We start from the raw sequence: 26553 nt of genomic DNA, 5'->3' as shown, positions 1-26553 counted from the left end.
CCTGGGGTCCCTCGGTCCTTAAGTGTCTGCCTTTGGCTTGGGTCATGATCCCAACGTCGTGGGATAGAGCCCCACATCAGGCTCCCTTGCTCATCGAGGAAGCTGTTTCTCCCTCTCCCACTCCCTCTGCTTGTGTTCTCTTTCTCGTTGTGTCTCTGTCAAATAAAAAAATAAATAAAAAACCAAAATCTTTAAATATATATATATATATGCATGTGTGTGTGTGTGTGTATATATGTATATACATATGTTTGTCTGTATATATATATACACACATGTGTATATACATATGTATACATATATATACACATGTGTATATATACACACACACACATACATATATATATACATATATATATGTCTTCCTTCTACAAACATGTAATCCATGTAAAAAATCCACGTAAATAGTCCTTTCTTGGGACACCTGGGTGGCTCAGTTGGTTGGGCAGCTGCCTTCGGCTCGGGTCATGATCCCATCATCCTGGGATCGAGTCCCACATTGGGCCCCTTGCTCGGCGGGGAGCCTGCTTCTCCCTCTGCCTCTGTCTGCCAGTGCTCGCTCTCTCTCTCTCTCTCTGACAAATGGATAAATAAAATCTTTAAAAAAAAAAAAATAGTCCTTTCTTAGAGCTCTACATGAATGGGGCCTCACTCACTGTGCGCTCCTTCCATCCCGCCTCGGCGTCAACACTCAGACCAGCAGCACTGGTGTCTCTTCTCAAGGCTTTGCCCCTTGCTGTTGAAACCCCCCCCACCAACTCATGCCTCTGTTTCCTGCTCTTTTTCAGAAACTGGTGCCCCAGTTTCCCCATCAACTCTGTGAGCTACCAAAATTATTATTTCCAAGAATTTTACTCTGTGATGAATGACTCAGGGTCAGTCTCTGCTGTTAAAAACAAGAACCCTGCTAGTCGGTCTGAGTGCCTCAAAGCTTGTGCCTGCAGGAAGCCCCCCCAGGGGTCACAGGTAGGAAAATGACCTCTGAATCTCTAGGTGATCAACTCTTTTTTGAATGGAGATGGGAAAATGCTGACATTTGAATAGGCACACGGTGCCCTAATCTGGAAGCATTTAAGTTCACTTCTGGAATTCCAACCAGCCCAGAAGGCCAAGCCTGGAACTACGCTGAGGAGGGGTGGAGGTCGGGGCGTGCTGGTGCCCTGAGAGCCGGTGGAGCTCACCTGTGGTGACTTCCGTGACCAGTTCCGCCGAGTTGTGGCAGCCCTGCACGATGGTCCTCGTCCAGTGGGAGAGGTCCCTGCTGGTCTCGGCCCTGAACAGGTGCGTTTCAATCCCCTGCCTGGTGCCCGTTCGCGTTGCAAAGGACAGATCCACACCAGCCTGGGGCGAGCCTTTGCCCGGACCTGAATGGACCAGCCTGTTGAGAGAAAGAGAGAGAGAGAGAAAAAAACATCAAACCGGAAACCACTGTGTTCCCCTGACTTGCCACCTGGTAAAAAGCTCCCAGATTGGTGATTTGCTCTCGGTTTTCCGCCCTAGACCCAGAGGGTCTGCTCTCGTGCCAGCGTTTCTCGTGGTTTTTCTAGCTTCCGCTGAGCCAGCTCGTCCCCAGGGCTAGAGAAGGACTTAAAGGTGCCCGGGGGCCTGCGTCTGGTGACACGTGCAGAGGAGTTGAATGACATACCTTTAATGAGACAAATTCAACTACGCTTGCTCTGCCAAAAAGAGAATTAAGAAAGCGCAAAAGAGAACAATTGAAAGAATGTGTCAATTCCCTCCTCTCTGTCCCATTCCTGGCCATGTGTATGCCCCAGGGCGAGCGTGACACTGTTTCCTGCATCAGATTCCCTTCCCCTGTGTTCCTTGTGGTTTGCAGCATCTGGCTGCCCCCAACGTCCTTCTGGGGAAGTGTCCGTCGGGCGCACAGCGTCCAAGTGCAAGCAAACCAGCAGGAGACTCAGCGGAAGCAGCAGCGATCCGTGCCCTTGTGCTAAGCGATCCTGTGCCCAGGAAGAGCTGGCGATACTAGGCTTCCTGAGAAAAGGAAGCGAACTGGGGCACCTGGGTGGCTCAGTGGGTTAAAGCCTCTGCCTTCGGCTCAGGTCATAATCCCAGGGTCCTGGGATCGAGCCCTGCATTGGGCTTTCCGCTGGGCAGGGAGCCTGCTTCCCCCTTTCTCTCTGCCTGCCTCTCTGCCTACTTGTAATCTCTGTCTGTCAAATAAATAAATAAATCTTTATTTTAAAAAAAAAAAAGAAAAGGAAGAGAACTGTACTTTATGGGAGATTTCAGGGGATTCCAAGGGTGATCTTTACCACGTGATGTTCACCCTGGCTTTAAAACATACGCCCAGCATAAAATGTGACTCCTGCAGTAGATATTTTCTGAGAGGCCAGACGGAAGAAAAGAGGACTCTCAGATTCCGAGTGCCACCCTTCTGAGCAGCCACTGGCTCCTACTTCTCACATGTCCCCTTTAGCCCCCTGGTCTCTCCTGCTCTCTCCTGCTCCTTGATATCTCAACCTCCTTTGGGGAGAAATGCCGCTATCAATAATTTGCAGGCTAGCACGAGTATAATTTAGTAAATGTTACCTCTCCCCAGGATATTTGCATTTCCAGCCTTATCTTTTAATACAGAAAGAAACAGGACAATTTGTTAGAGGAATTCCAGGTGTCTATTCACTTGGTGCACGGGAGAGGTACTTTCTTAGGCAAAGGGCTTATTCTCTCCAGATTAAGAACTGCACAAAGGAAATCCAAAAGCTTATTTTCTCTCGTAAGCGTAAACATTGTAAAGCAAATGTATTGGTGAAATAAAACATCGCATGCTGTTGAGTTTCTAGCAACGAGCTTGTTGTATAACTCCGAGGAGCTTTCTTTTGTCCACAAATTGGTGGGAGGGTTGTTTGGCAATGTTGACCTGAAGAAAAAGGTTTGTTGAAAAGCTTTTTGGTTGCAAAATTCATTGAGGATAGAGAAGTATCCAAGAGACAAAGAATGTGGGCAAGAATCAGGAGGAAAGGGAACCCCTGCGCACTGCTGGCGGGCATGGAAATTGGTGGAGCAACCAGACTGGAAAACAGTATGGAGGTTCTGCAAAAACACAATTAGAATTAGAACTGCCAGACCCACCCATGCCACCTCTGGGACTATGTCTGCAGGAGGCAAAAGCAATATCTCAAAGACATATCTACAACACCATGTTCTCTGCAGCACTATTCACGAGATCCAAGATACAGAAAAGATACAGAAACAACCTACATGACCACTGATGGGTAAATGGGTAAACGGGGCATGTGTGCCCAAGCACGCTCACACGCACACACACACGGTATGTAGTATTCAGCCTTAAAAAGGAAGGAAATCCTGCCATTTGCAACCGGATGGATGAGCCTGGAGGGCATTATGGCTAAGCAAAATGAGGCAGACAGAGAAAGACAATATTGGGTGTGACCATTCAGATGTGGAATCGGGAAAAAGGTCCAGCTCACAGAAACGGAGCGGGACGACGGCTGCCAGCGGCTAGAGGGTGGGAGAAATGAGGGAGATGTTGGTCAAAGGGTACAAACTTTTAGTTGTAAGATGAGTAAGTCCCGAGGATCTAATGTACAGCATGATGACGATACGTAATGATAATACTGTATTGTATACTTGAAATTTGCTCAGAGAGTAGATCTTAAGCATCTCCACCCCCCACACATGCCCCAAAAGTAACGAGGCGAGGTGCTGGGTATATTAATTAACTAGATTGTGGTAATCATTTCACAATATATATGTATATGAAATGATTATTTTGTGTATTTTAAATCTTACCAATTACACCTCAATACAAAATAATAATAAAAGAGAAGGTCCACGGATCTCATTGAGAGGAGAATCTGAGACAGTGTGCTGACATGGTTTCCAAAATCTAGGAGAGACTAAAGGACTAGTAAAGCATTTCTCAAAAGGCTGCCATAGGTTTTTTTGTTTTGTTTTTTTAAAGATTTTATTCATTTATTTGACAGGCAGAAATCACAAGTAGGCAGAGAGAAAGAGGGGGAAGCAGGCTCCCCGCTGAGCAGAGAGCCTGATGCAGGGCTCGATCCCAGGACCCTGGGATCATGACCTGAGCCGAAGGTAGAGGCTTTAACCCACTGAGCCACCCAGGTGCCCCCTGCCATAGGTTTTAAAGGGACTGAGGGCTGGGTAAAAAATCATTAAGCACAGGTATAAAAAACCAAGAGTTTACAGTGTTTTCTGAGTTGCTCCAAAGTGCTTTTATACTCAGTGGTGTTTACGTTTTAGTTGCTTCAGGAAATACACCTAGTTCTTCCTTTTTAAAATCTTAAAATCTGTATCAGTTGGGGGTGCCTGGCTGGCTCAGTCAGAACAGCACGCAGCTCTTGACCTCAGAGTGGTGAGATCAAGCCCCACATGGGGTGTACAGATCACTTAAATAATTGAAATGATCTGTGAAACCTATGAAATAACAACATTAATAATAATACTGTAAACTGCCCACGTTCGGCACAGACCTAGCGTACGGTTTGTACTAAGTATCACTCCCATAACCCCTTCCCTACCCTTCGTGCCTCCACCTTCGGATTCCTTATTTTAAAAAATGCAATTCCTGCCTCCCACGCTTGGGATTCAATATCATAAAATACATAAAGCCCTTCATCCAGTGTTTAGTGATCATAAGAAGCATTCTGTAAACAATAGTTCCCTTATGCCTTCTCTAGCCTGGCATGTTCTCGCTTTCCATCCCTCAATTTCCACCAAGGGGACGTCAGCTCTGCCACAACCCAGGGCCAGCAGAAATGTAACACAGAGGCACAAGCGAAGGGAGAAGAAGATACACCGTCCTCATGGAGAATGTCACTTGTTTGTGAATTTCCTACCAATATTAATTTTCCTCCAGGCAGACTATAAAATTGAAGCCAATAACTGGAAAAATGTGATTTATTGGAAAATTTGCTGTTGGCAGATCTGGGTATAGGGAATGAAATTATTAACCCAATGAAACAAGGTATGAGAAAGGCCTGTATCCAGCTAATGGGTACAGGGCACAGGGAGTCCTTCATGGGGAAACTCGGGGTGTTACAGGCAGCAATGATGAGGAAAGGGCCATGGGAAGGAGGACTACTGCCGTAGTTATTCGTCTCATCACCAAATTTCATTCAATGAAAAGAAAAGAGAAGAAGAGAAATGGATTTTGCCACTAATCGAGCATGGATTATCTAGTCTCTCCATTAAAGAACGAGTTGATTTGGTATCTGAAGAACAGACATGCTGAATAATGTGTTCCTTTGAACACACCAGCACCGGTTAATGAAGCATGCAGGGCTGTCTGTAAACAATCAAGAGAAAGCAAATTGTCTTTTCTGCTACTGAATGCGCATATTGGTAACAAATAGATACTTTTCCAGATTAAAATCGAGTGATCTACAGGTGCACCTGGGTGGCGCACTTGGATAACCATCAGACTCTCGGTTTCAACTCAGGTCCGGATCTCAAGGTCCTGGGACCTAGCCTTGCGTCCGGCTCTACACTCAGCACGGAGTCAGCTTGGGCTTCTCTCTCCTTCTCCCTCTGCCCCTCCCTACTCCCCCCTCAAATAAATAACTAAATCTTAAAAAAATATCAGGTGAACTACACCCAACATCCACACAATGCGTATGGGGTACACTCCTCTGTGTGGAGTATTACACAGACCTTGAAAATTATTTTATAAACACATATGGCCAGTGTGGGGAAATGTATATAGATCTATGGAAAATCTCTGGGTACACAATTCAACTATGTACAAGAAAAACTTGGAAACAAATCCATGAAAACGTTGAGTGATTTACTGGGTGATTTCATTTCTTCTATAAAATCTTCCATTCCACTGAAAATTTCCACTCCGCTGAAAAATACATACGTTCCGACACCGAGCGTCATACGTGTTTTGTCTGTCGTTTGTTTAACACTGGTGTCAAGTCAGGGATGGAATACCAGATGAGCTCTTCTATGTCCTCCTGCATGTGCTTCTGTCGGGCTGGTTCTAAATGATCCTCGTCTAGCTCTTCAGACTTAACACCTGCAGTGGGACAGCCTTTCTCAAGGTGAAGCTAACTGAGCCACGTGGGATGAAACCTACTCTATGCAAACCCAAGGCTAGCCATGGTGTGAGTAGAAAAGATGAGTCCAAGTTCAAGAGGAGAAGTGCCCTCTTTCCTCTGATTCTCATAGACTCTTCGCTCCAGGTTCTGTCCCCGTTCTTGGGAGTCTCACTCCTAGACCATAGAAGAAAGTTGGAAACAGCCTCTGGCAGATATCAAGTGGAAGAGATGAACCAGGGTCAGGTGGCTGGGTGGAGAATTATTCCTCTTCAGTGGGGCAACCTGATTACTATGGACGTCTTTCTCCAGAGGGTGAACCTGAACCTGGAGTAAAAGCCGTCCCACCACAGCAATGGAGAGCGGTGGATTCTGGCACAAGGACAAAGAGGAACCCTGTATTTGTCAACATATTTGTCATTTCATTCCTATCAAGATGTTGGAAGTATAGATTTCTTTGCTCTTTATATCATCCCCAACTAATTGCTTCTGACTGTCAACAGTAGTAAGCCGGAGACAAGCCACAGAGATGTAGACATGTACCGCTATGCTATCTTGAGAAGTCCGAACAGAGAGGTTTTATAAATCATGGCAATGCAGAAACGAGACAAGGCCACCTGACAAGGTTAAGACCAAGATCCCTTCTCTTCCCTCTTTTTTGTTATGTGGGCTGCTACGGGAATAGGAGTGGCAGCTACAAGGAAGATACAGAGGAAAACGGTGGCCTGATGACATTTACAAATGTTCCGTGAAATCTTTCACTAGATGAACTTGTACTGGCATCCAACTCCAACCAATTAAATAATAATCAGCTATACAACACGGGATACTGTATTGTCCAACTGTTCCCTAAGCATCACCACTCAGGGCTCGCAGGCACCTCCAATCAACAGAGGCTGAAGCCACACTGCCCAAGTTCCTTAAGATCTTAAGAACCCAATACCTGGGTTCCAAATGAAGTAACACCAGGACCCACAAGCACCACGTCCACTGTGAAGGACAGGCTGTTTTCACTGGGAGTCAAACCGTTATTCAAAAGAAACAGTCATGCAGAGGGGAGATGGAGGGTCCATGCAAGGGAAGGTTTCCTGACGATGGCAAGGATGACGAGAGTCGCTCTGTTTAGATGTCGGTGGTGTGCGACGGATAAGGAAGACGCAGCTGGCATCTCCAGGCTAACAGTAATCTTGACGGATGCCTAAGGGAAGATAGGAGACTTGAAAATCCTTGCTTTGCTGCTTTAATGAAAAAAATGTTTTTGAGATGGGAGCCTGAGTAAAGTGCCGCAGAAGCCGAGAAGGGAGTGGCACTTGGAAGAGAGCCACCTGCTGCTTCCGATGAACTTGAGTCCTTGCTGGGAGGATTACACACCAAGGAACCGGGAGAGCTTACATGCTGCAGAAGGGAAACTCGGGCTGGGGGCAGGGCAGTGATCTTTAGGAACTCAGGGAGAACAAGTCAGAGGTTCTAAGACTGGAAAAGTGAAAATGATATCCTGATTTTCAGAACACGGAATAAAGTAGGTTCTTTGACCTCATTCCCAGGCCAAATTCAGTAATGTATTCCTTTAAAGTAGCCTTTAGTAAGTAGACTTAGGGCATCTCTCTCTGATTCTGTTGGCTGAACAACTCCATGAATACAAGTTTTCAAAAATGTTTTAAATATGTGATGAGTTCAGGGGAGCCTGGGTGGCTCAGTCAGTTAAGCCTCTGCCTTCAGCCCAGGTCATGATCCCAGGGTCCTGGAATCGAGGCCCACCTCGGGCTCCCTGCTCAGCGGGGAAGTCTGCCTCTCCCCCGACTCATGCGTGTTCTCTCTCTCTCAAATAAATAAAATCTTAAAAATAAAAAATAAAAATGTGAATTCAATTTTGGAAAGGAAAGCACATGCGCGCGTGCGTGCGCGCGCACACACACACACACACACACACCCCTGACCTATTCTGAAATGCTACGAAACGTGGGGCAGCGAAAAGACCCCCCTCATGGGGTCTTCGTTTGCAGACCACACTGGGGAACACATCACTGTAGCTGGATTCTGGACACTAAATAGCAGGTGAATGTCAGCCGGACATTAAGATTTTTTAAAGTCATCAGGTGCCCATTTAGAAAGCCAGGGCGTCGGGAGAGAACGCGTCCGCCAGAATTTGTCCCATTCTGCCGGGAACAGCCTTTTGACGTTCCTCTCAAGATTCTTCCCAAAGATTTTTTCTGATCTGCAGTCTCAAGGGAGACTCTGAAATAGCTATTATTTATGTTTCAATTATTTTACATTTTAAGCTATTTGTGTAGTTTAAAAATACGACCATCTGTCTCTTATCTGTGGCAGAGACTAAGCAACAGCAACCACGAAAATGCTCTCTCCCCAGAGAAGATAACTTTCTTGCCCAGTCGGAAGAAGACACGGGAAGGCAGCCTGGGACAGGCTTTCAAGCGGCAATTCACACCCAGTATCTAAGTTTTATCGGAACCTGCGTGAGAAGCCCAAGGACATGCTTTGTTCCCTGGTTATAGGATTCAAACACACGTTCCCATGGTTGGAACCAAAGCCCCAGACTCCAGCAAGACTCTACATTTCCTATTATCTGGGTATATGAGTTACTGAACCACTGAAAGGCCCATATAACATGAGTGGGGCAGGAGAATGAAGACTTGGATGTGAGGGGACAAAGCAGAGTCAGAGAGACCAACCCGGCTCTCTGCCAACCGGGTGACCTTGGCAAGTTACCTACACCCTCCATGCCTTGGATTCCTCGAATGCAAACTGGAGATAGCTGTATGCCTACCTCATTGTGTTGTTGCTAAGGATGAAATGAGTTATGTGAATACTACATGGAACAGCACCTGGAACAGAATACACACACAAAGCAACTGTTACCATTAGCTTGATCAGGGAAGCAATTTTTATTGGATTGTTCTGTGCTGTACGTGTACAACCCAGAACAATTCCAGGTCCATGGCAAACACTCCGTAAATATTTGCGAAATGAGTAGCCAGAATACAAGGAGGACTCTTTTCCAAGAAGTCTGTGATTAAGGACTGCCATGAGATACCCTGACCTCTCTCCCACCCTGGGTCTTCCATCCACGTGAAACAGTAGCTAATGCTGGATCCAAAGAACTTGGATTTAGATCCATGAAATGCTCTTTTCCAGATTAATTCAATCCTGGCGAAAGTGATCTAGAAAGCTAACTGGGATCCGATGTTCTATGGGATTAGCCTAACATCCATTTCCTATTCCTTCCTTCCAATCTACCTTTAGCAACTAGTGTTCTCAGCAGTGACTCGGTTGTTTAGGGAGTCAGAGTTATCTTCTTTTCTTCTTTTTTGGTCTTGGAGTAGAAGGTGACCATTTTGTCAAAACAAAAACAAACGAGTCCTTAAGATTTCACATTCACAGTCAGCATGGATCCAAGCTACCTACATATAAATGGGTCCCTCACCCACATTAAAAAAAAAAAAGGGTGAAATGTTTCTAAATTACTGCAATGGCCCAAAGTGGCTCACAAGGAGGATTCAACAAGGCTCAGTGTGGCTGTGGGATAAGCCCATTCACTGGTCAAATTCTTTGTCGGAGACTTGGGGGAACTTGGCAGTAGAAAATCCCCTCATTCCCACAGGAGGCAAGGCAAAATGCATCTCTACCAATAACCGCGGTGCTAGGCTGCACACGGTTTCTGCATCTTCAGATATATCCCTCTGCCTGACCGGTTTTGAGAAAAACAGAAACAAAAAAAAAACCTGTCTCACAAAGGATGCTCATGCACTAATTTAATTCTGGATGGGTGTTAGAGAATGTTGCATAAAATGTTCCATACAAAAACATTATTATTAATATCCTTAATTAAAACAAAAACAGTTGCAGCACACAGATTCCGCCAAATTAGTGAAATTACATATTAGGTAACTGGGTTGCTAAGCAATATTACATTCTCATTTTACTTAATTGCTGTAATTAGCATCTCCCGGCAGATGTCACAATGCAAGACACACACACACACACACACACACACACACACAAAGAAAGAAAGGAAAACAACTGATCCGATCTCGTAAATGGTTCAGGTGCTCTTGAATACTTCCATCCGTTGGCCACCCCAGTGGGACCCAGCAGTCAACAGGGTGTCTAGGCAGGTGAGGGCAGAGTCACTAACAAGCCCACCGTACCAGGAAGAGGGTACACTCCAGCCTGTCAACTATATGCAGAAAGGAAATTACAGTGAGAGACAATAATGAGCTCTTCAGGTCACCCACAGATTTAATTCACCTCCACGCCCACACACTTGCCGTGTCTAGAGATGAACAAGGGTTACCGTCTGATGGATAATCTCACATCGTGACCGTCCATGGTCTTTTTATCATTTTAAGTTAATAGTCTTTTTATCATTTAGCGATCTTAGAACTTTTTTGGGGGGGGGCAGCAGGTGGAAGGAGAGGAAGAAGCAGGGGGAGCAGCAGACAGAGGGAGAGGGAGAAGCAGACTTCCTGCTGAGCAAGGAGCCTGATGCGGGACTCGATCCCAGGACCCCGGGACCATGACCTGAGCTAAAAGCAGATGCTTAACCAACGGAGCCGCCCAGGTGTCCTGCGATCTTAGAACTTTAATTTTTAAATATATTCTTTGAGTTTTCTGGTTATCTCTTCCATATTCCCTTATCCCATCCATGTTTTAGTTACTTCAACGTATATCACCGTGAGTACTGAATATGTATTATAAAAAGACCTTCAAGAACTCCACGGAAGAGAATGACAATTAAAATCTGTTCTCCTTTACTGGGAAAATGAAACCACGAGTGGATAACCTGAACAATGAGCTTTTATAACTCTTGGCTTTTAGCTCTCACATTCTGCACTCTTTTAAACCCCCCTACCATCAGCACCTGGTACAATGCTGGCCCCTCACAGGAGACGCTTAAACATTTCTTAAGTTGAACCGGACATCCCTGCCCCACGGAAGAAGCCATCAATAGGCCTGCCGTGTTGTTACAAGCATCATTCAGAGCTGGCTTTCTTGGGCAGTGGGGGTGAGGAGTTCCAGTCTCCCTCCTCCTCATCTCTCTACTTGTCTCCCCCACCCCTCTCCCACCCAACTCTAAGAAGCTGCTGGATTAACAGGAGGGAGGACAGGAGGCCGGCTGCTAGTGTGAACCCTAGGATCCTGGGGCCAACGGGATGGGCAGATGTGAAGGCAGCCTCTGGACTTCTCAGTCTGACAGAGTGTGGACCCACGGGCCACGCATGCTACCTGAGGGAGTGCCCATGGCACACGCTCACCTTCCCTCCCTAACAGAAGAGGCCTCCTCCCAGGCTTAGTGTGAAAACCACAAGCTGATTGTAATTTAATGTCTGACCCACACGACTGGCCCAACTTGCCCTGGTGTAAAGCATTCCTGAAATTTCTGAGGCTGGCCTGAGGCAGCAACTACTTTTAGCGCTCAGAAATGGGTTAGTTCCTGAGGCACCGAAGATAACCCAGAGTGTTTAAGCAAAAGGCCAGCGTCTTTGGCTCCCCGAGGAGTCAAAGGAGTGAAGGGCACATTCATCCATTCTGGTCTCCGGGCGACCCCAGCCTTCTCCGGGGCCCACAGGTGGGAGAGCCGGGCACAGAGCAGCATCCCCCCGCACCCCGTTTGCAAGCTCTGTGCCGACCACCGGGACCGGGTGTGGCAGAATTTCTGGGTTGCATCTCCTCTAGCATTTCAGAAGCACTGCGACCTTAATCCTTATTCTCTGTAGGCCTAGCTCACTCGCCAATTCTGACGACGGTGACAAAAAAAACAACACACTTCCTCCATGTGGGCAAGAGTACCTTTTTTTTTTAAAAAATGTTCAGCAACATCAAAGCAGCTTTGGCTAAGCAAAAAAATGTTTTCCCAAGGACTCATGAAAGCCGAGGGATGAGAACAGCTAAAATTAGTGTTTGAAGACTTCCCGAGCCACCGTTACCAAGAATTGTGCTACTGAGGCACACAGGCGCCATCCCTGTTTGCCGGCGGGAGAGGCGATGGCTCGGAAACTTCTCCGCATGGGGGTCGACACCAAGAACGTGTCGCCAGCACGGCTGGTGCCCCTCCTATGAAACACAATCAAATTTTCATCTTCTCGAAAAATATAAATTAGATGTGCCTGGGACTACCAAAAAAACCCCAAACAAACAAACTAAACAAATCAACTATGAACTGTCTGGGGGAATAACTCGATTTTCGAAGAACCCTGTTTCCTTCTGGCTCTGGCCCTGCCAGTTCTTGTGCAAGAGGAAAACGGTGTCTGACGTTCTGAACGAGGCTGCCCAGCCCTGCTAAGGGGGAGGGAAGGGGACTGGAGGTTGCCCAGCTCTGCTGTGCCCCATGATGCTAAATAAGGCGGTCCTTCTGTCATGGCTGTGGATTGAATCCTTTCCCACTGTCACCCCGTCGGCTCATAGGTTGAGGCCCTAACCCTCGGTGTGTCTACGTTAAGACATAGGGCTGACAAGGTGGTCTTGAAGGTAAAATGAGGTCGTAAGGGTGTGGCCCAGCTTCAGCGCAAAGAAGTCACAGAAGCACAGAGCAAGGTGGCAGCCACCTACGACCCGAGAAGAGGGCTCTCACTGGAAACCAACCATGCTGGCACTGTGGTCTTAGCCTCCTCAGCCTCCAGGACTGTGAGAAAAGAATTACCAGTTGCTTCAGCTCTCCCGAGCTGACGGACGCAGTCGTCAATTCTGTCATTTCCCTGATCACTGCAGTAGAGATTCTGATCCTAGTTTTCAGGTGAGGAACCAGGATCCGAGAGGTAACAGGATTTGCTCAAGGTCACACGGCCTGTAAACTCTAGGGCTTGACAGGGAGGGCCTGGAATGTGCAGCCCGGGCTGTCAAACCCAATACTGTGATCTTTCCTCTCCACCAGCAAGTTAAGTTGTTGTTTTTATTTTTTAAGGAGCTGTTTTTTCAGGCTTTCTGTTTGCTTGCTTGCTTGCTTACTGGTTGATTGATTGATTGATCGATTGCTAGGATGGGCTTTAAAAGGTTTCTTCCAAAGTGCTCCATGATAATCTGTGTATTTCGGATGCTCACAAGTGTTTAGTGTGATGATGTTGTTTTTCAAATGTGGCCAATGTGCTGTTAAACCCCCCGATAGAGAAAAGGTTAAAAAATAAGAGTAATAATAACCAAATTTATTTAGCACTTAGCATGCATCAAGCATTACCTTACGCCTTTATGTTATCTAATGTAACCTTCTAACAACCTTACCAAGGTAGGTACAAATATCATGCCCATCACAGATGAGGGACACGAGGCAGTAAGAGATTACAAAATTTGCCCAAGTTTCCGCAGCTGGTACGTACGTAGCTGGGATTTGGAGCCATGTTCTAAGTTTCCAGAATCTGTACCCGGAGCATCTGTGCAATGGAACGTGATTCAGGGAGTCAAAGAACGCTAAGGCAGAGTACAAAATATCAGTGGAAAATTCCTACAGGATCATGTTAAGTGAAAAAGCAGGGCGAGCAAACAGCACACTTGAGGAGCTTCCAATGACTCGGTGAGCACTGGATCCAGGACAGCCTTTGAACGCATTCATCGGCGGTCGTCACTACATGCGGCGAAACAGTGCTGCTGCAGGACCGCAGGGAAGGAAGATCCACGTCTCTGCTCAGAGTCTTCCAAACCAGAGGCTCTCAAAATGGAGCTTGGCTCGGAAATACCTGGGGGGCCTCAACTCACAGCGAGGCTGGGCCCTGCCTCCAGTGCCTGAATCCACTGGTCTAGAGCCGGGACCGGGGTGGGGGACATCTGCACCCCTAACAAGCTCCCAGGTGGTGCTCGTGCCCATGCTGAGAACTGGTCACAGCCCAGGGTAGAAACTCCAGGTCTCCGATGGCATCCACAGCCCTGTCCTCACTCTGTCGTGTGATCTGGGTGGCTACCTCGTGATGACGCAGTTGTCAGGAGGGTGAAGGAAAGATCTATATAGCTCTCCTCGGCTACTTCCAAGAGCCACTAAAACTCCAGGGAATAAGAACATGCTCTTCTGGGAGGCTGCGGGGCAGTGGTTAGAAGAGGTTTGCTCAGTTTGGGGCGCCTGGGTGGCTCAGTGGGTTAAGCGTCTGCCCTCAGCTCATGATCCCAGGGTCCTGGAGGATCGTGATCCCGCTCAGCTGGGAACCTGCTTCTCCCTCTGTCCCTCCTGCTCTCTTTCTCTCTCTTTCTCATTCTCACTCTCTCTCTCTGTCAAATAAATAAATAACATCTTAAAGAAAAAAAAGATGCATTCTGAATCTTAGGTCTATCTCTTACTAGTTTATGACTTATCCTCTTAGCTCCTCAGTTTACTTATCTGTGAAACAGGAATAAAACCTACACCTTAGAGGGCTAGGGGTCGGGGGTGGGTTAAATGCGGCCATTTGCCTGATGCTTTCGGAGAACACTTACTCCTGAACCTCGCCTACTGAGCCAGGATCTCTAGGGCAGGGTCCCCAGGACCGGCTTCTTTAGTAAATAGCCAGGTGATTCTTAAATTGGGCCTGTTTTGCAAAATTGAATAGAATCCATGTAAAGCACCAGTTCTGTATGTAGGCTCCCTCCAGGAAGGTCAGCCGCTGGCTGATTAGCACCTTGGCCTGTATGCAAGTAGTCTCACCACCGCCTTCTTGATAATGTCACTCAGCATGATTAATTAGTAGATACTCTGTAATAAAATTTTAGAAGACATGGCTCCATATCCATAAATAAAAATTACTTGAAGTGTACCTTTAGATTTGTGTACACTACTATTTACAATTCGTACTTTTTTTTTTTTTTAAAGATTTTACTTGACAGAGAGAGACACGGCAAGAGCAGTAACACAAGCAGGGGAGTGGAAGAGGGAGAAGCAGGCTCCCCGCTGAGCAGGGAGCCTAATGCGGGGCTCGATCCCAGGACCCTGGGATCACAACCTGAGCAAAGGCAGACGCGTAACGACTGAACCACCCAGGTGCCCCTACAAATCATACTTTTTTAAAAAAGATTTTATTTTAGAGAGAGAGAGTTCACCTGTAGGGGGAAGGAGAGGGAGATCATCTCCAGCAGATGCTGCACTGAGCTGGGAGCCTGACAAGGGGCTCTATGGGGGGCTCAACGTGGGGCTGGACACAGGGCTTGTTCCCACGACCCTGAGATCATGACCTGAGCAGAAACTAAAGTTGGATACTTAACCCTCAGAGCCACCCAGGTCTCCCTATAAATCATACTTTAACAAAAGGTTTTAAAAAGAAATTTTAAAAAGTCATGAGTCCTCTTCTTTTGAATTCAGGGGCGCCTGGGTGGCTCAATCAGTTAAACGTCTGTTCGGCTCGGATCATGACCCCAGGGTCCTGGGATTGAGCCCCACATCAGGCTCCTTGCTCAGTGGGGAGCCTGCTTCTCCCTCTGCCAATCTCTCTCACTCTCTCTGTCAAATGAACAAATAAAATCTTTAAAAAAAAGGAGAAGAAAAATGCACCCAAAGACAAATCACGCTACTAGATAGGCTATGTGTCTAAATGCTCATCTGTGCAGGACACACTGCCACATGCGACGGCATGGAACACACGACAAGTAAAGAGTCACTCGAGGACTTAAATATGTGGCTGGGAAGCAGCCAGGGGAAGGACTGGGGTAACGTGGTAATGGAAGGATCCAGAATTTCCCTTTGACTTCTACCACCTCTGGCAGTGAGTTCTCTGCCGGAAGCGAACAGCTTCAGCCCAGCCTCCCATCTCCAACAGCCCGGGGGGCAAGCACTCTCCTGGAGGGAGGAAAACAAAGATGGAAACTCCAGCTCCTACAGGAGGCAAGTCCGCCACTCACTTGAAGGGATGAAATAAGAAGGAACCAGCAGGGCCGCCACAGCACCTTGGATGTCCTCTGCCTCCCGGGCTACAGCTGGAGGTCAGGGGCATGTCGACAAGCCTAAGCTTTCAGGCACTGAGCTCTGGACACACGGCCGCTGGAGCGAGTCAGTCCAGTCACTCGCCCGAATCAGGACAAATTCGGAGGTGGTCACTTAGGCTACAGGGTGGTGCTGTCCAACAGAACTTTCTGTGGGGATGGATATGTTCTAAGATCAGTGTTGTCCAACACAGCAGCCACCAGCCACAACTACTGAATGTGGCTAGTGTGGACTGAGGCGCTGGATTTTTAAAATCCCGAATGCATGCCTGCATGAATAAAAAGGCAGCCTCCACGTCAGAAGGCCTAGACACTACGAGGAGAAAGCTATGCCTGAGGTAAGTTTTATTTTCAAGTTGCCTGAGAGTTACCTAGAAACTTTGCCTTTCTCAGACTTCTGTTCCTGAAAATCAGTCTAAGAGGCCTGAGGCCCATTTCTCTTCTTAGTACCTGGAAGACAGTGACTAAGGTCTGATCTTTCTTTGGTTCCAGTTGGGAGAATGTCTCAGAATCTGCACATCAGTGCCCGTGGGCGCGGGCTATGGAAAGTGCTGGTGGTTGGGCTGAATGTGAATGGACCCCAAGACACAGCCCGAAGCTCCACAGGTCCATTTTAGGATGTCTGGACTCTGAGTGTTGTGATTTTATTGTAAGCATCAATAGTGTTTTCATAGCTATCCTGCCAAAGATTTTCAGTCTTAGGATACTCAAAAATTAAATTACTGTTTCGCTTCATTTCATTAATATCTGAATGATCTAGGTGTGGCCCCTGATGCCTGACCCCTGAAGGCCTCCTCCTCTACTCACCTCTGGGGCTAATAATTGCCTTCTTCAGGTCACCCTAGCTGTTCTCCATAATCGCTCTAAGTGGAAGAGGGCTTTAAAAGGAGTTTTGGCTCCACACACCACTCCCCTCACGTTCTGCCCCTGGGTCTCATTCTGCTCCCTGCGCCCGAGCCTTGGCTATATCCCGTCTGGCACAACTCAGTCCCTTCAGAACTGGAGAACACACCTTGTTTCTGTCTCTCTCTCTTGCTCGGGACAGATGCCCCCAAACCTCCGTCCACTACGCTCTCTGTCTGTCGGACCAAACTCCTTCCAGAATCTGTCCCACATTGTTCAGTAATTCATTCCACAGACATTTTAGGGCCCCGTATCACCAAGCCCAATGCCGGGGAGGCCATAAGCGTCACGTGAGCATGCCTGCCTTCTAGGTCCAGAAGGAGAGGTAGAGGGTAATGAAAACTATGCCCATTATCCTAAAGCACACACGGAAAGAGCTGGCAACAGGAGCCAGGAGCGGTCAACTGCTCGGACCAAGACTCAGATCTGATGCGCTTTTGTGCTCAGAATACAGACCTTGAAAAAGAGGGTGAGCCATGGTGCATTAAGATAATATGTCACATGACAATAATTGGCACTGAAGGTCTTACGAAACAGACAGACGAGGCAGCCCCACTTCCACAGGAAGCACCACCAACCGAGGAACAACTGGCCGTGGGGTCTCGCGCTGAGCAAACCGTAGAAAGCCCAGTCCCGGTACACTCCCGTATGACAATCTCTGCGCCCCACGTTTGAAGACCCTTGCTTGACGATTCTACCTGAACCTCAAGGTTGCGAACACAGGGGCGTAAGTCCGTCTCAAAGGAACTGGGGTGGAGACCCGGGGAAGGCGACAAGGAGCAGGCCATCTCCCAGATGTCACCGTTCTTTCACGATGGACGAGTGGTTGGTTCTTTGGCCCCGTGTGGCCCCACGCTGGGCCACAAAGGATAATTCACCTATCTGGGTAGAAATGTGTGGCTACATTCCGGAGGAGCTCTCCGTTCCCGATGCGACAGGAAGCAGGGATATTACGCGCCGAGATACTCGTAATTGACTAGAAGGGTTTCAAACGGAAAAGACATCAGACTCCAACACAAGGCCAACGCTACCTGGTGGCAAGAAGAGGGTATGTGTGAACTGGGCTGAACCAGGCTTCCTTCCTCCGTGGCATGCTGTCATAGATTAAAAGGTCCTTCTCGGTCAGCACGACGAGGGCTGGTTTCCACTGCTTCTCGCTCTCCCCGGGCACCTGGAACAGAAAGCAGGGCGCTGTCAAGTCACAGCCTGAAAGGAGGAGGGACTGGAAAGGAGAAGCTGCCCCCCCCCCCCCGCCATACTAATCAGAAGACCCGACCATAGGAGCCTTGGGTTCAGGTCATGAAATCAAAAGAGAAGAAACCATGCTTGATTCTGGAAAAGATGTTTTCTCCAGGGCCCTGGCGGGGATCCTCAGTACAGCAAGAAGGAGCCCAGCTGCCGAACATCTGTCACCGTTTCTCACCTGCCAGTCAGCACTGAACTCATTATTTCAGAGTGCGATGCAGATGCTTGGGGGAATAAGCACACCCAGATGGTTCTCTGGTAGAGTGCATTGTTTTTATTAGGAAACGGTAAGGTTTGAAAGCTTTTGAAGAAATATCCAAAGGCTCCGAAAATGTATTATGGAGGCAAATGTCTGTCTGTCTGGAGAGGTAGGAGACATCACAGCCTTTCACTGACACTGTTTCTACAACTCAGGCACCATCTTAAAATTCTCTTAGTTCCACTTGGCACAGAAAATTCCTTAACTCTGGGGGTGAAATGAGCCGGCGGGGATAGGAGAGGATTCAAACGTCTAGTTGGGTGTTTGGAGCAGGTGACCCTTAAGGCCCCTTCCCGTCCTGGGAGTCAGGTAGCTCAGGTCTTATGAGCCACCCTCCTACCCGGTGTTGATCATCCCAAACTCTGTACATGTTTTTCATCTATGAAAATTCCCTCTTTGCAACGCAAACTCTGGGCCCTGCAATAAGTCTTTATGCTCAGTCCGAACACACTCAGTGTGTTAACCTTGCAACTTGAAGCTCAGATCCTACGGCAGAAGCAAGAGCCTCACATGGGAGCCTGCTAGAAATGCAGAGTCTCAGGCCCATCGCAGACCTATTGAATCAAATCTGCATTTGTAGCAAGACCCTCGGGTGGCTCCTTAAAGATTAAGAATCACTGCGCCAGATGAGGTCAAGGTCGTCTTTGACGCTGGCAATTCAGTGAAGATTCCACCCCTTCATGACAAACCACAGTCCAAAATCTGCTCAAAATGAAGCTAGGCAGTAAGCCGCATAAGTGATAAAGCTAATTTCTTCCCTTTGTATTCTTCTTGTTACTTTTCTTAAGTGCTACAGTGACGTCTGTATTGAAGTGGCTTTAAGACAGAACGAGCAAAGCCAAGAAGATGGGCAGGATGGCGGAAGGGGGGAGCCCGGAAGGTTCCGTAGTTTTATGGGCTGCCTAAATCTGGGTTCCCGCTCCATTATTTATTGCCCGGGTAACTCTGGGAGAGTTATTATTCTCTGTCCTTCTATTTCTCCACCGATAACGATAATATCACACACAGCAGTGGTTTAGAGTATTGTTTCTGGAGCCAGAATGCCTGAACATAAATCATAGCTCTTTCCAATTTACTAGCTGGGGGATCTCGGCCAAGTCAGCTCATCTCTTTGTATCCTTTATATCTCAGTTTCTATACCTGTAAAATGGGGAAATAATAGTACCTATATGAGAGGATTGTGGTGAAGGTTGAGTTAAAATGTCTAAAATGCTTATCACGTTCAGAATAAGCATCCCTCTTAGTAGCGTATACCTCATAACGCTAGAGGGGAGATTAAATGAGACGGTACATGGGGGTGCCGGGCTGGCTCAGTCAGTAGAGCATGTGACTCAATCTCAAGGTGGCAAATGCAAGCCCCCAGTTGGGCGAGGAGCCTACTTTGAAAGAAAGAAAGAGAGAGAGAGAAAGAAGAAAGAAAGAAAGTAAGTCTATACTGTGCTTAGCATAACATCTGGCAGATGGTAAGGCCCTCAGTGAACCATAGGGTGGGAAACTTATAGCCAACTCACTGGTTTCTAAACTTGTCAAAAGGAATTCTTTGGATATGGCAAAAATATGTCAAAGTATGGACTTTCCTTGGGAAAAAAATATAAGGAAAACCAAGAATATCTTTGGTGCTATACAATTTCTACTCATGCTTTTCCCATCCATCCCAAAGTTCTTCCAGGAAGAATCCATGACATGATGATCATGCATCCCTTCCAACAATGCCAAATAAAATCTCCCCTTCGGGGGCACCTGGGTGGTTCGGTCAGTTAAGCTCCTGCCTTTAGCTCAGGTCATGATCCTGGAGTCCTGGGATCAAGCCCCAGGTCGGGCTCCCTGTTCAGTGGCAAGTCTGCCTGTCCCTCTCTCCCTGCTCCTCTCCCCTACTTAGGCTTTCTCTCATTCCCTCTCTCAAATAAATAAAATCTTTAAAAAAAAAAAAAAGCCTTCCTTTCTAGAAAGAAGAAACCATTGTAAAGTTATTTATACTAGAATGTGAATAACTACCTGATTCATTTCTCCCATTATGCATTTGATACATAATTTTAAAAATCTAGTTTCAGCCTATTGCTTTTTCTAACAGAACAATAGCATCTTTCAAGAGATCAAAATGAATTGTTATAGCAAACAATGTACTAGACTTCACAAGGTAACCAAGCTGTGGTCTCAAGGCATAGTATTTGGGGGGTTTGGAATAAATTTTTTCCAGTCTCTATGTTACACTTAGTAAATTTCTTTTCCAGTTCATTAAATTGGACTGGAAAAGATACAAATGATCCTCCCAAAGTGCCTATCTTTCTTACCTAGTCAGATCTGATCCATTAACGTTGGGATCATTTAAATGTGAACACAACTAAGTAACATTCTCCAGAAACAATTTTAGGTTTGCAAAACAAACCTTAACAGTGAATGCCAACAGTAAAATGCAGACCTTTCTAATGGTGAAATCACCAGCTCGACCACATGTCAAATAGTATATTTAGGTATGAGTAATTCTAAAGCCCTAAAACATTTTTTGTCATTTGTTAAAGAGAGCTTTGTGCATTTGTTACCTGTGCTGTAAGAATACTCAGTGAGCATTTTCCACAGTTTCCATGTGCAGAGCTTTCATATTAATACTATGTGAATGCTCGAAGCTAGAAATCTGCCCATGAGGATAACCGACTTTCCAAGGAGAAAAATGTTATGCTGAAAACGGGGTTTTAATACCATTCTTTGTGCTCCGTGAGCTTATACTGCAAAGCCTTCCGAGAACACTTTCTTTTTCAGGCTGGAGTATTTGTGCTGTTGTTCGGTGACAACTTCCATGACAAATCCCAATTTCCAGGCACCCAAAGATTCTCCAGCATGAATGCAACCATTCTGGGATGTGTCTATGTTTTATTAAAACGTGACTCCTTAAACAGATGTGACAACTTCCATCTCGATCCCAGCCTCCTGCCGCGGCAGTATCTTAGGAATCGATCGTGCTTCTCATGAAGAAGGCGAAGGGGAAGACCCGGAAACAGACACACTGTTCTGAAATGACCCTGAAGCACAACTGGGGTGAGCTGAATGCCATCCCCTCAGCCCCTTTGGCAGAGCCTGAGAGAAAAGGTTTGCAAAATAACAAGAAGAAGGTGGGGCACCTGGGTGCCTCAGTGGGTTAAAGCTTCTGCCTTTGGCTCAGGTCATGATCTCAGGGTCCTAGGATCGAGCCCCGCATCGGGCTCTCTGCTCAGCGGGGAGCCTGCTCCCCCACCCCCCTCTGCCTGCTTGTGATCTTTCTCTGTCAAATAAATAAATAAAATCTTAAAAAAAACCAAAATGACAAGAGTAATTTGAGAGAGTGGGAAGACTGGCAACAACTGAGGGAAGTAGAAATAAAGGTAGGAAATCAGCACGTTTTATCTCTCAAACTTACAAAATGTTACATGTCAATTCTATTTCAATAAAAAAAAATGAAGGGAAGTAGAATCATTAAATCCTCTCTTTGAGACAGGTCTCATAAGTCATCTACATCAGCAGCTTTCAAACATTTCAAATTCTTTGATCGCTCTGATCAGATTCAATCACAGGTCAAAGAGCAAAATGTAGAACAATTGAAAGAGGCTCTATATGAGGTTATAGCCTGGTTGAGATCTGAGACTTCATGTCTTTCTTTGTCCTACCACCAGCCACATGCCAGCCACATGCCAGCCACAAGCCAGACACACCACTGAGTGAGCTTCTTAGCAACCACTGGGATATAGCTGGAAAACTGCTGACCTCATTTTCCCTAAAATTTCTAGAATCTGCAGATTATTTTTAAAGAGACTGTTGCACCAGAACCTCTCTGTACCTTTTCTGTGGGTATTTCCAAAAAAAGAATACTACTTGCGGTTGCCTAGACAAAGTTGTAATGATACAATCAATTCATACATATGGAAAGTTTAGAAAAGTGTCTTGCATACAGTAAGCAAGCAAACTTTAAAAATAGTAGTTATTCCAATTCTAAAAGATATACACCCCTATATTTATAGCAGCATTATTTACAAAAGCCAAGATATGGAAGCAATCTAAGTGTCCATTGCCAGATGAATGGGTGTGTATATAGAAGATATGGTGTGTGTATATATACACATATATAAAATCGAATATTACTCAGCCATATAGAAGAATGAGATCTTGTCATTTGTGACAGCTTGGTTGGACCTAAAGAGTATTATGTAAAATGAAATAAGTCAGACGTAGAAAGACAAATAACGTAAGATTTCACTTACATGTGGAATCTAAAATACAAAACAATGTTAAAAAAAAAACAGACTTAAATATAGACAATAAACTGGTGGTTGTCAGGTGAGAGGGGGATGGAAGAATGAGGAAACAGGTAAAGGGTAGTAAGAGGTAAAAACTTCCGGTTCTAAATAAGTCATAGGGATGAAAAGCACAGCACTGGGAATATAGTCAATAATGTAGGAACTTCGTATGGTGACTGACAGTAATGGCACTTACTATGGTGGTAATTTTGTAATATATACAACTGTCTAATCACTATGCTACATCTGAAACTAATGTAGTATTGTATGTTGCCGACTATACATTAATTTAGAAGAAAATGCTAGATATTCTACTACCACATCAAAGTTAGGAGTAAGTGATCAAACAAAAGATCTGAATAAACGTGGGCACGAATTCCTTGCCTTTCTGGGTCTAATGTCCTCCCTGGCCAAAGAATGTGGTAAGACAGGGGCGCCTGTGGGAGGGGGCTGTCAGTTAAGTGTCCAAGTCTGGGTTTTCGCTCTGGGAGTGATTTCAGGGTCCTGAGATAGAGCCCCAAGTCAGACCATGCTCAGCGCGGAGTCTGCTTAAGATTCTCTCTACCTCGCTCTCTGCGCTCCCCACCCCCCAAAATAAATAAATAAATCTTAAAAAAAAAAAAAAAAAAAGAACAAGGTAAGACAAAGTTATTGCTAACAGCCTTCCAACTTGAAAGTCAGACCCTCTTTTTCAGTTTAAAACTCCCTGCTCCCAGGCTCGCACTGCTTTATAGGACTCTTGCTTTATTACCTCTTCTTCATTCCACGGACTCTGTTCCCAGGGCAAAAAGCCCAATGTATGGATTCCTTTTTCCCCGCCCAGGCCAACCCACTCTTCCTAACATGGCGATTTTCTGCCTTCTACTTGAGCACAGGGCATACAGCTCCGAGGCTTTGGAGCCAAAGCGCAACATCTTCGAAATCTGGCTTTGCCACTGCTCAGCTGAGGGATCTGAAGAGATTTCTTAACGGCTGTAAGCACTTGTTCACCCATGGGTAACACGCCCGTAATGGCCTCCTGTGCATGTATTATGAGGATTAAATGAGACAGTGTATACAAAGCACCTCCCAAATGGCAGACACTGGAGGTGCTCAACTATCCCCATCACACGGCTCCTGCACACGCTTGCTTCCAGCTCCCCGGCTCCGGGAGGAAGGTCTGGATGTGAGGCGAGTGGCTAATGGCAGAATAAAGAAAAGTTCACGGGGAAAGGTCAATCGCAACTTGGGTTTGGGAGCTCACGGCTATCTCGGTAACTTTTTAATTTAAGTCTTTTCACCTCCTGACTGCGAGGAATGTAGAACAAAGGACGAGATAGCAGGGTAATAATAATCAGCGGTTATCAACTTCCAAATGCTTTACAAACATGAGATAATTAATCTTGCACCAACTCTCCGAGTGGCCGATGGAGACCCCCTCCCCTTCACCGAAAGGAGAGGAACAAGTCTCAGTGTGGCCATGGGAACATGGGGAACACGCTAACAGGCTGCAGTCCACAGCCCTCTTCTAGCTGGTCCCCAACATCCCCGGGACCCAGCGGTCGGGAGCCAGGCAGGACCTCCACACCGGGATGCGGAGCCAAGTGGAAAGGAAGAGAAGGCAGAGAACGGGAACAGGAAAGGGAACCAGCCAGCACGTTCGGAAACAGGGCTCTGTGGGCGCCTCAGCTCTGCTGGCCTCACTACTGGGTTTGCTTCTCTTTTCTCACCCAGCTCCCAAACTGTTGGCACCTGGACCACATGGTGAATTCACAGGTGGATTACAGGGCGGGCAGATGGAATGAATTCATCTGGTTTGCTAGATATCAAGACAATGCTGGAAAATGTTAGAGCAAGCAGAATGAAAATAAGGAAAAGAGAAATACGGTTTGGGTGCGGGACATTTCGGGAGGGTATCATTTTTACATGCCAACGTTCCCAACAGTAGCAGTCCCCGATTTCAAACATGCTCCCTCCTGCCAAATTCTGAAATTGGCTCTGCAATTCTATAAGCCGTCTGCAATAAAGCCCCAGATTCAGGATTCTTAAGTAGGACTTGCACTAGAGTCAACGTAGGAATTAGTACAGCAGGATTGTAGATAAGTCACCCCGGGGTGGCGGGGGCAGGACCATGCTCCCTCTCAAGGCTCTAGAAGGAAGAATTCTTCCCCGCTTCTCCCAGCTTCTGGTCACCACTGGTGTTCCTCGAAGCTGCATCAGTCCCATCTCTGTTTCCATTGTCACATAGACCTTCTGTGTCTTCCTGTGGCCTTCTCATCAAGACGCCTGCCGCTGGATTCAGAGGCCCCCCCCCCACCCCGCCATTCCAGTATGAACTCAACTAATTACATCAGCGAAGACCCTATTTCCAAGTCAGGTCACATTCTGAGGTCCCGAGTGGACATGAATTGGGAAGGAGCGGGTAAAGCCAAGACATTAATCATAAGAAAAGAGCAAGAACCCACGACATTTTCAGTTAGTTTTCCAGTTTTCTCTTGGAACATTTGGCAACATGGAGTATGTTTTTTGAAAGTTATCTTGTTTACTGAGTATGCAGAAGGTCAGATGCTAATGTACTCTAACAGGAGCCTTTGATGGCTCTATTAAAAGTAATGCTTTGGTCCCCGGGATTTCATAATGAAGCCAACCTAAGGGCAGATGACACATATCCAAGGAGCTCAGTGCAGAGCCTGGGTTTTAAATCTTCTTTTGTCATACAGCATCATGGAAAGAGGAGACAGAAGGCACATGAAGGTCTAGTCCCCATCGAGGCACTGAGCACTTCAACCACGTGAATCTGGCCTTTCAATTGTTTCGTCTCATTTTGCTTACTGCTAATGAGACGGACGTATTCTCAGATACGTTCCAAGAAGGGATTCTGAGGTCTCTTCTTGCTTCCTAAAGACTGCTGGACTCTCCTCGGGTTACTCTGTATCTCTGTGTCACTCCCAGCTCGGGCTATGCATAATCAATTCGGACTAACAAGTTGGAAGAACCAGACCAGCCACCCAAGCCGCTCTCTTGTTAAGTTGGGTCTGATTTTCTACCCTACACTCTTCTCTGCCTTTTGAAAAGCAGAAAGACAACCTTACTGGAGAATCCAACCACAGGAAGGAGGAGAGGAGCTCTCCCCAACCCTCCGTCTGCCCACTGTCTCTCTCAATCTAATTAATTTCCCTCTAAGGAAAGAGGGGCTGTGACTCTAATTATTCAGATCTAGACCTGTCATGGAGTCTTTTTTTAACAGTGGGCATTGTCATATTCATCATAAGTGGGTGTCTGTGGTCACTACCCACTCATTGCAAATCACCATATTTGCATGATGGGAACACATATGCTGGACTGGTCCTAGAACAGACTGGTCTTTTTGGTCCACACCATTGACTCATTTCAATACCCAAGCATCCTAGATTCAAAAGAGGCCACAGGAGGAAAGACACATCACTTCGGCCATGTTCTATATGATGTAGCATTTATCTGAGCTTAATTAGGGTTTATTGGGCACTTGCTTAGCTACTAATAAATATGGGGTTTTTTTTTTCCCTTGTTTCTCATTAGTACATCATTCCCTCTCAGTCTCAGTTGGGAATCCCACAAAGGAGAAGGGGTGTGTGGTTACACTACCTAAATTCTACTCTGAACCACCTAACACTCAGCATTCTGGAAGAAAACCTGGCCATGAACTTGGATGCTCCAAACTGGATTCTGCTCTGTGTTCCCTTGCCGTGCCCATTTTGAATAATTCTGCCTGTTTTGTTTTGTTTTCCTCCCCTGCCCACATTAGTTTTCACCACCAGACAGTTGATTCTCTCCTTCCTTCCAGAGATGCTCTTGCTCCGCGACCATTAGCTGTTTTCACCTTCCTCACCCAGCTTCTTGAATCTAGACTTGCCCGACCTGTCAATTCCTCTCTCATTAGGGAGCCCCAACTCCTGGGAGCCTATCTCACCAACCATTCCATTTAGAGTCA

General features: G+C 46.5%; 1 protein-coding gene across 1 annotated transcript in view; it reads right to left on the bottom strand.

The window, feature by feature from the left end:
• Positions 1-26553, bottom strand: part of SNTB1 (syntrophin beta 1) — a 229726-nt gene that overhangs the window by 11633 nt on the left and 191540 nt on the right. Inside the window, exons 4-5 of the mRNA XM_080802965.1 lie at positions 17867-18006; positions 1182-1378 (exon numbers count right to left, since the gene is read on the bottom strand). Of these exons, the coding sequence (XP_080659091.1) occupies positions 1182-1378; positions 17867-18006 (337 nt within the window). The remainder of the gene's footprint in view (positions 1-1181; positions 1379-17866; positions 18007-26553) is intronic.

The sequence above is a fragment of the Martes martes genome, assembly GCF_963455335.1.
Source record: "Martes martes genome assembly, chromosome: 4".
In the NCBI taxonomy this organism is placed as follows: Eukaryota; Metazoa; Chordata; class Mammalia; order Carnivora; family Mustelidae; genus Martes; species Martes martes.
The sequence above is the reverse complement of the archived record's forward strand: the minus strand, read 5'-3'. Positions and strand labels throughout refer to the sequence as shown.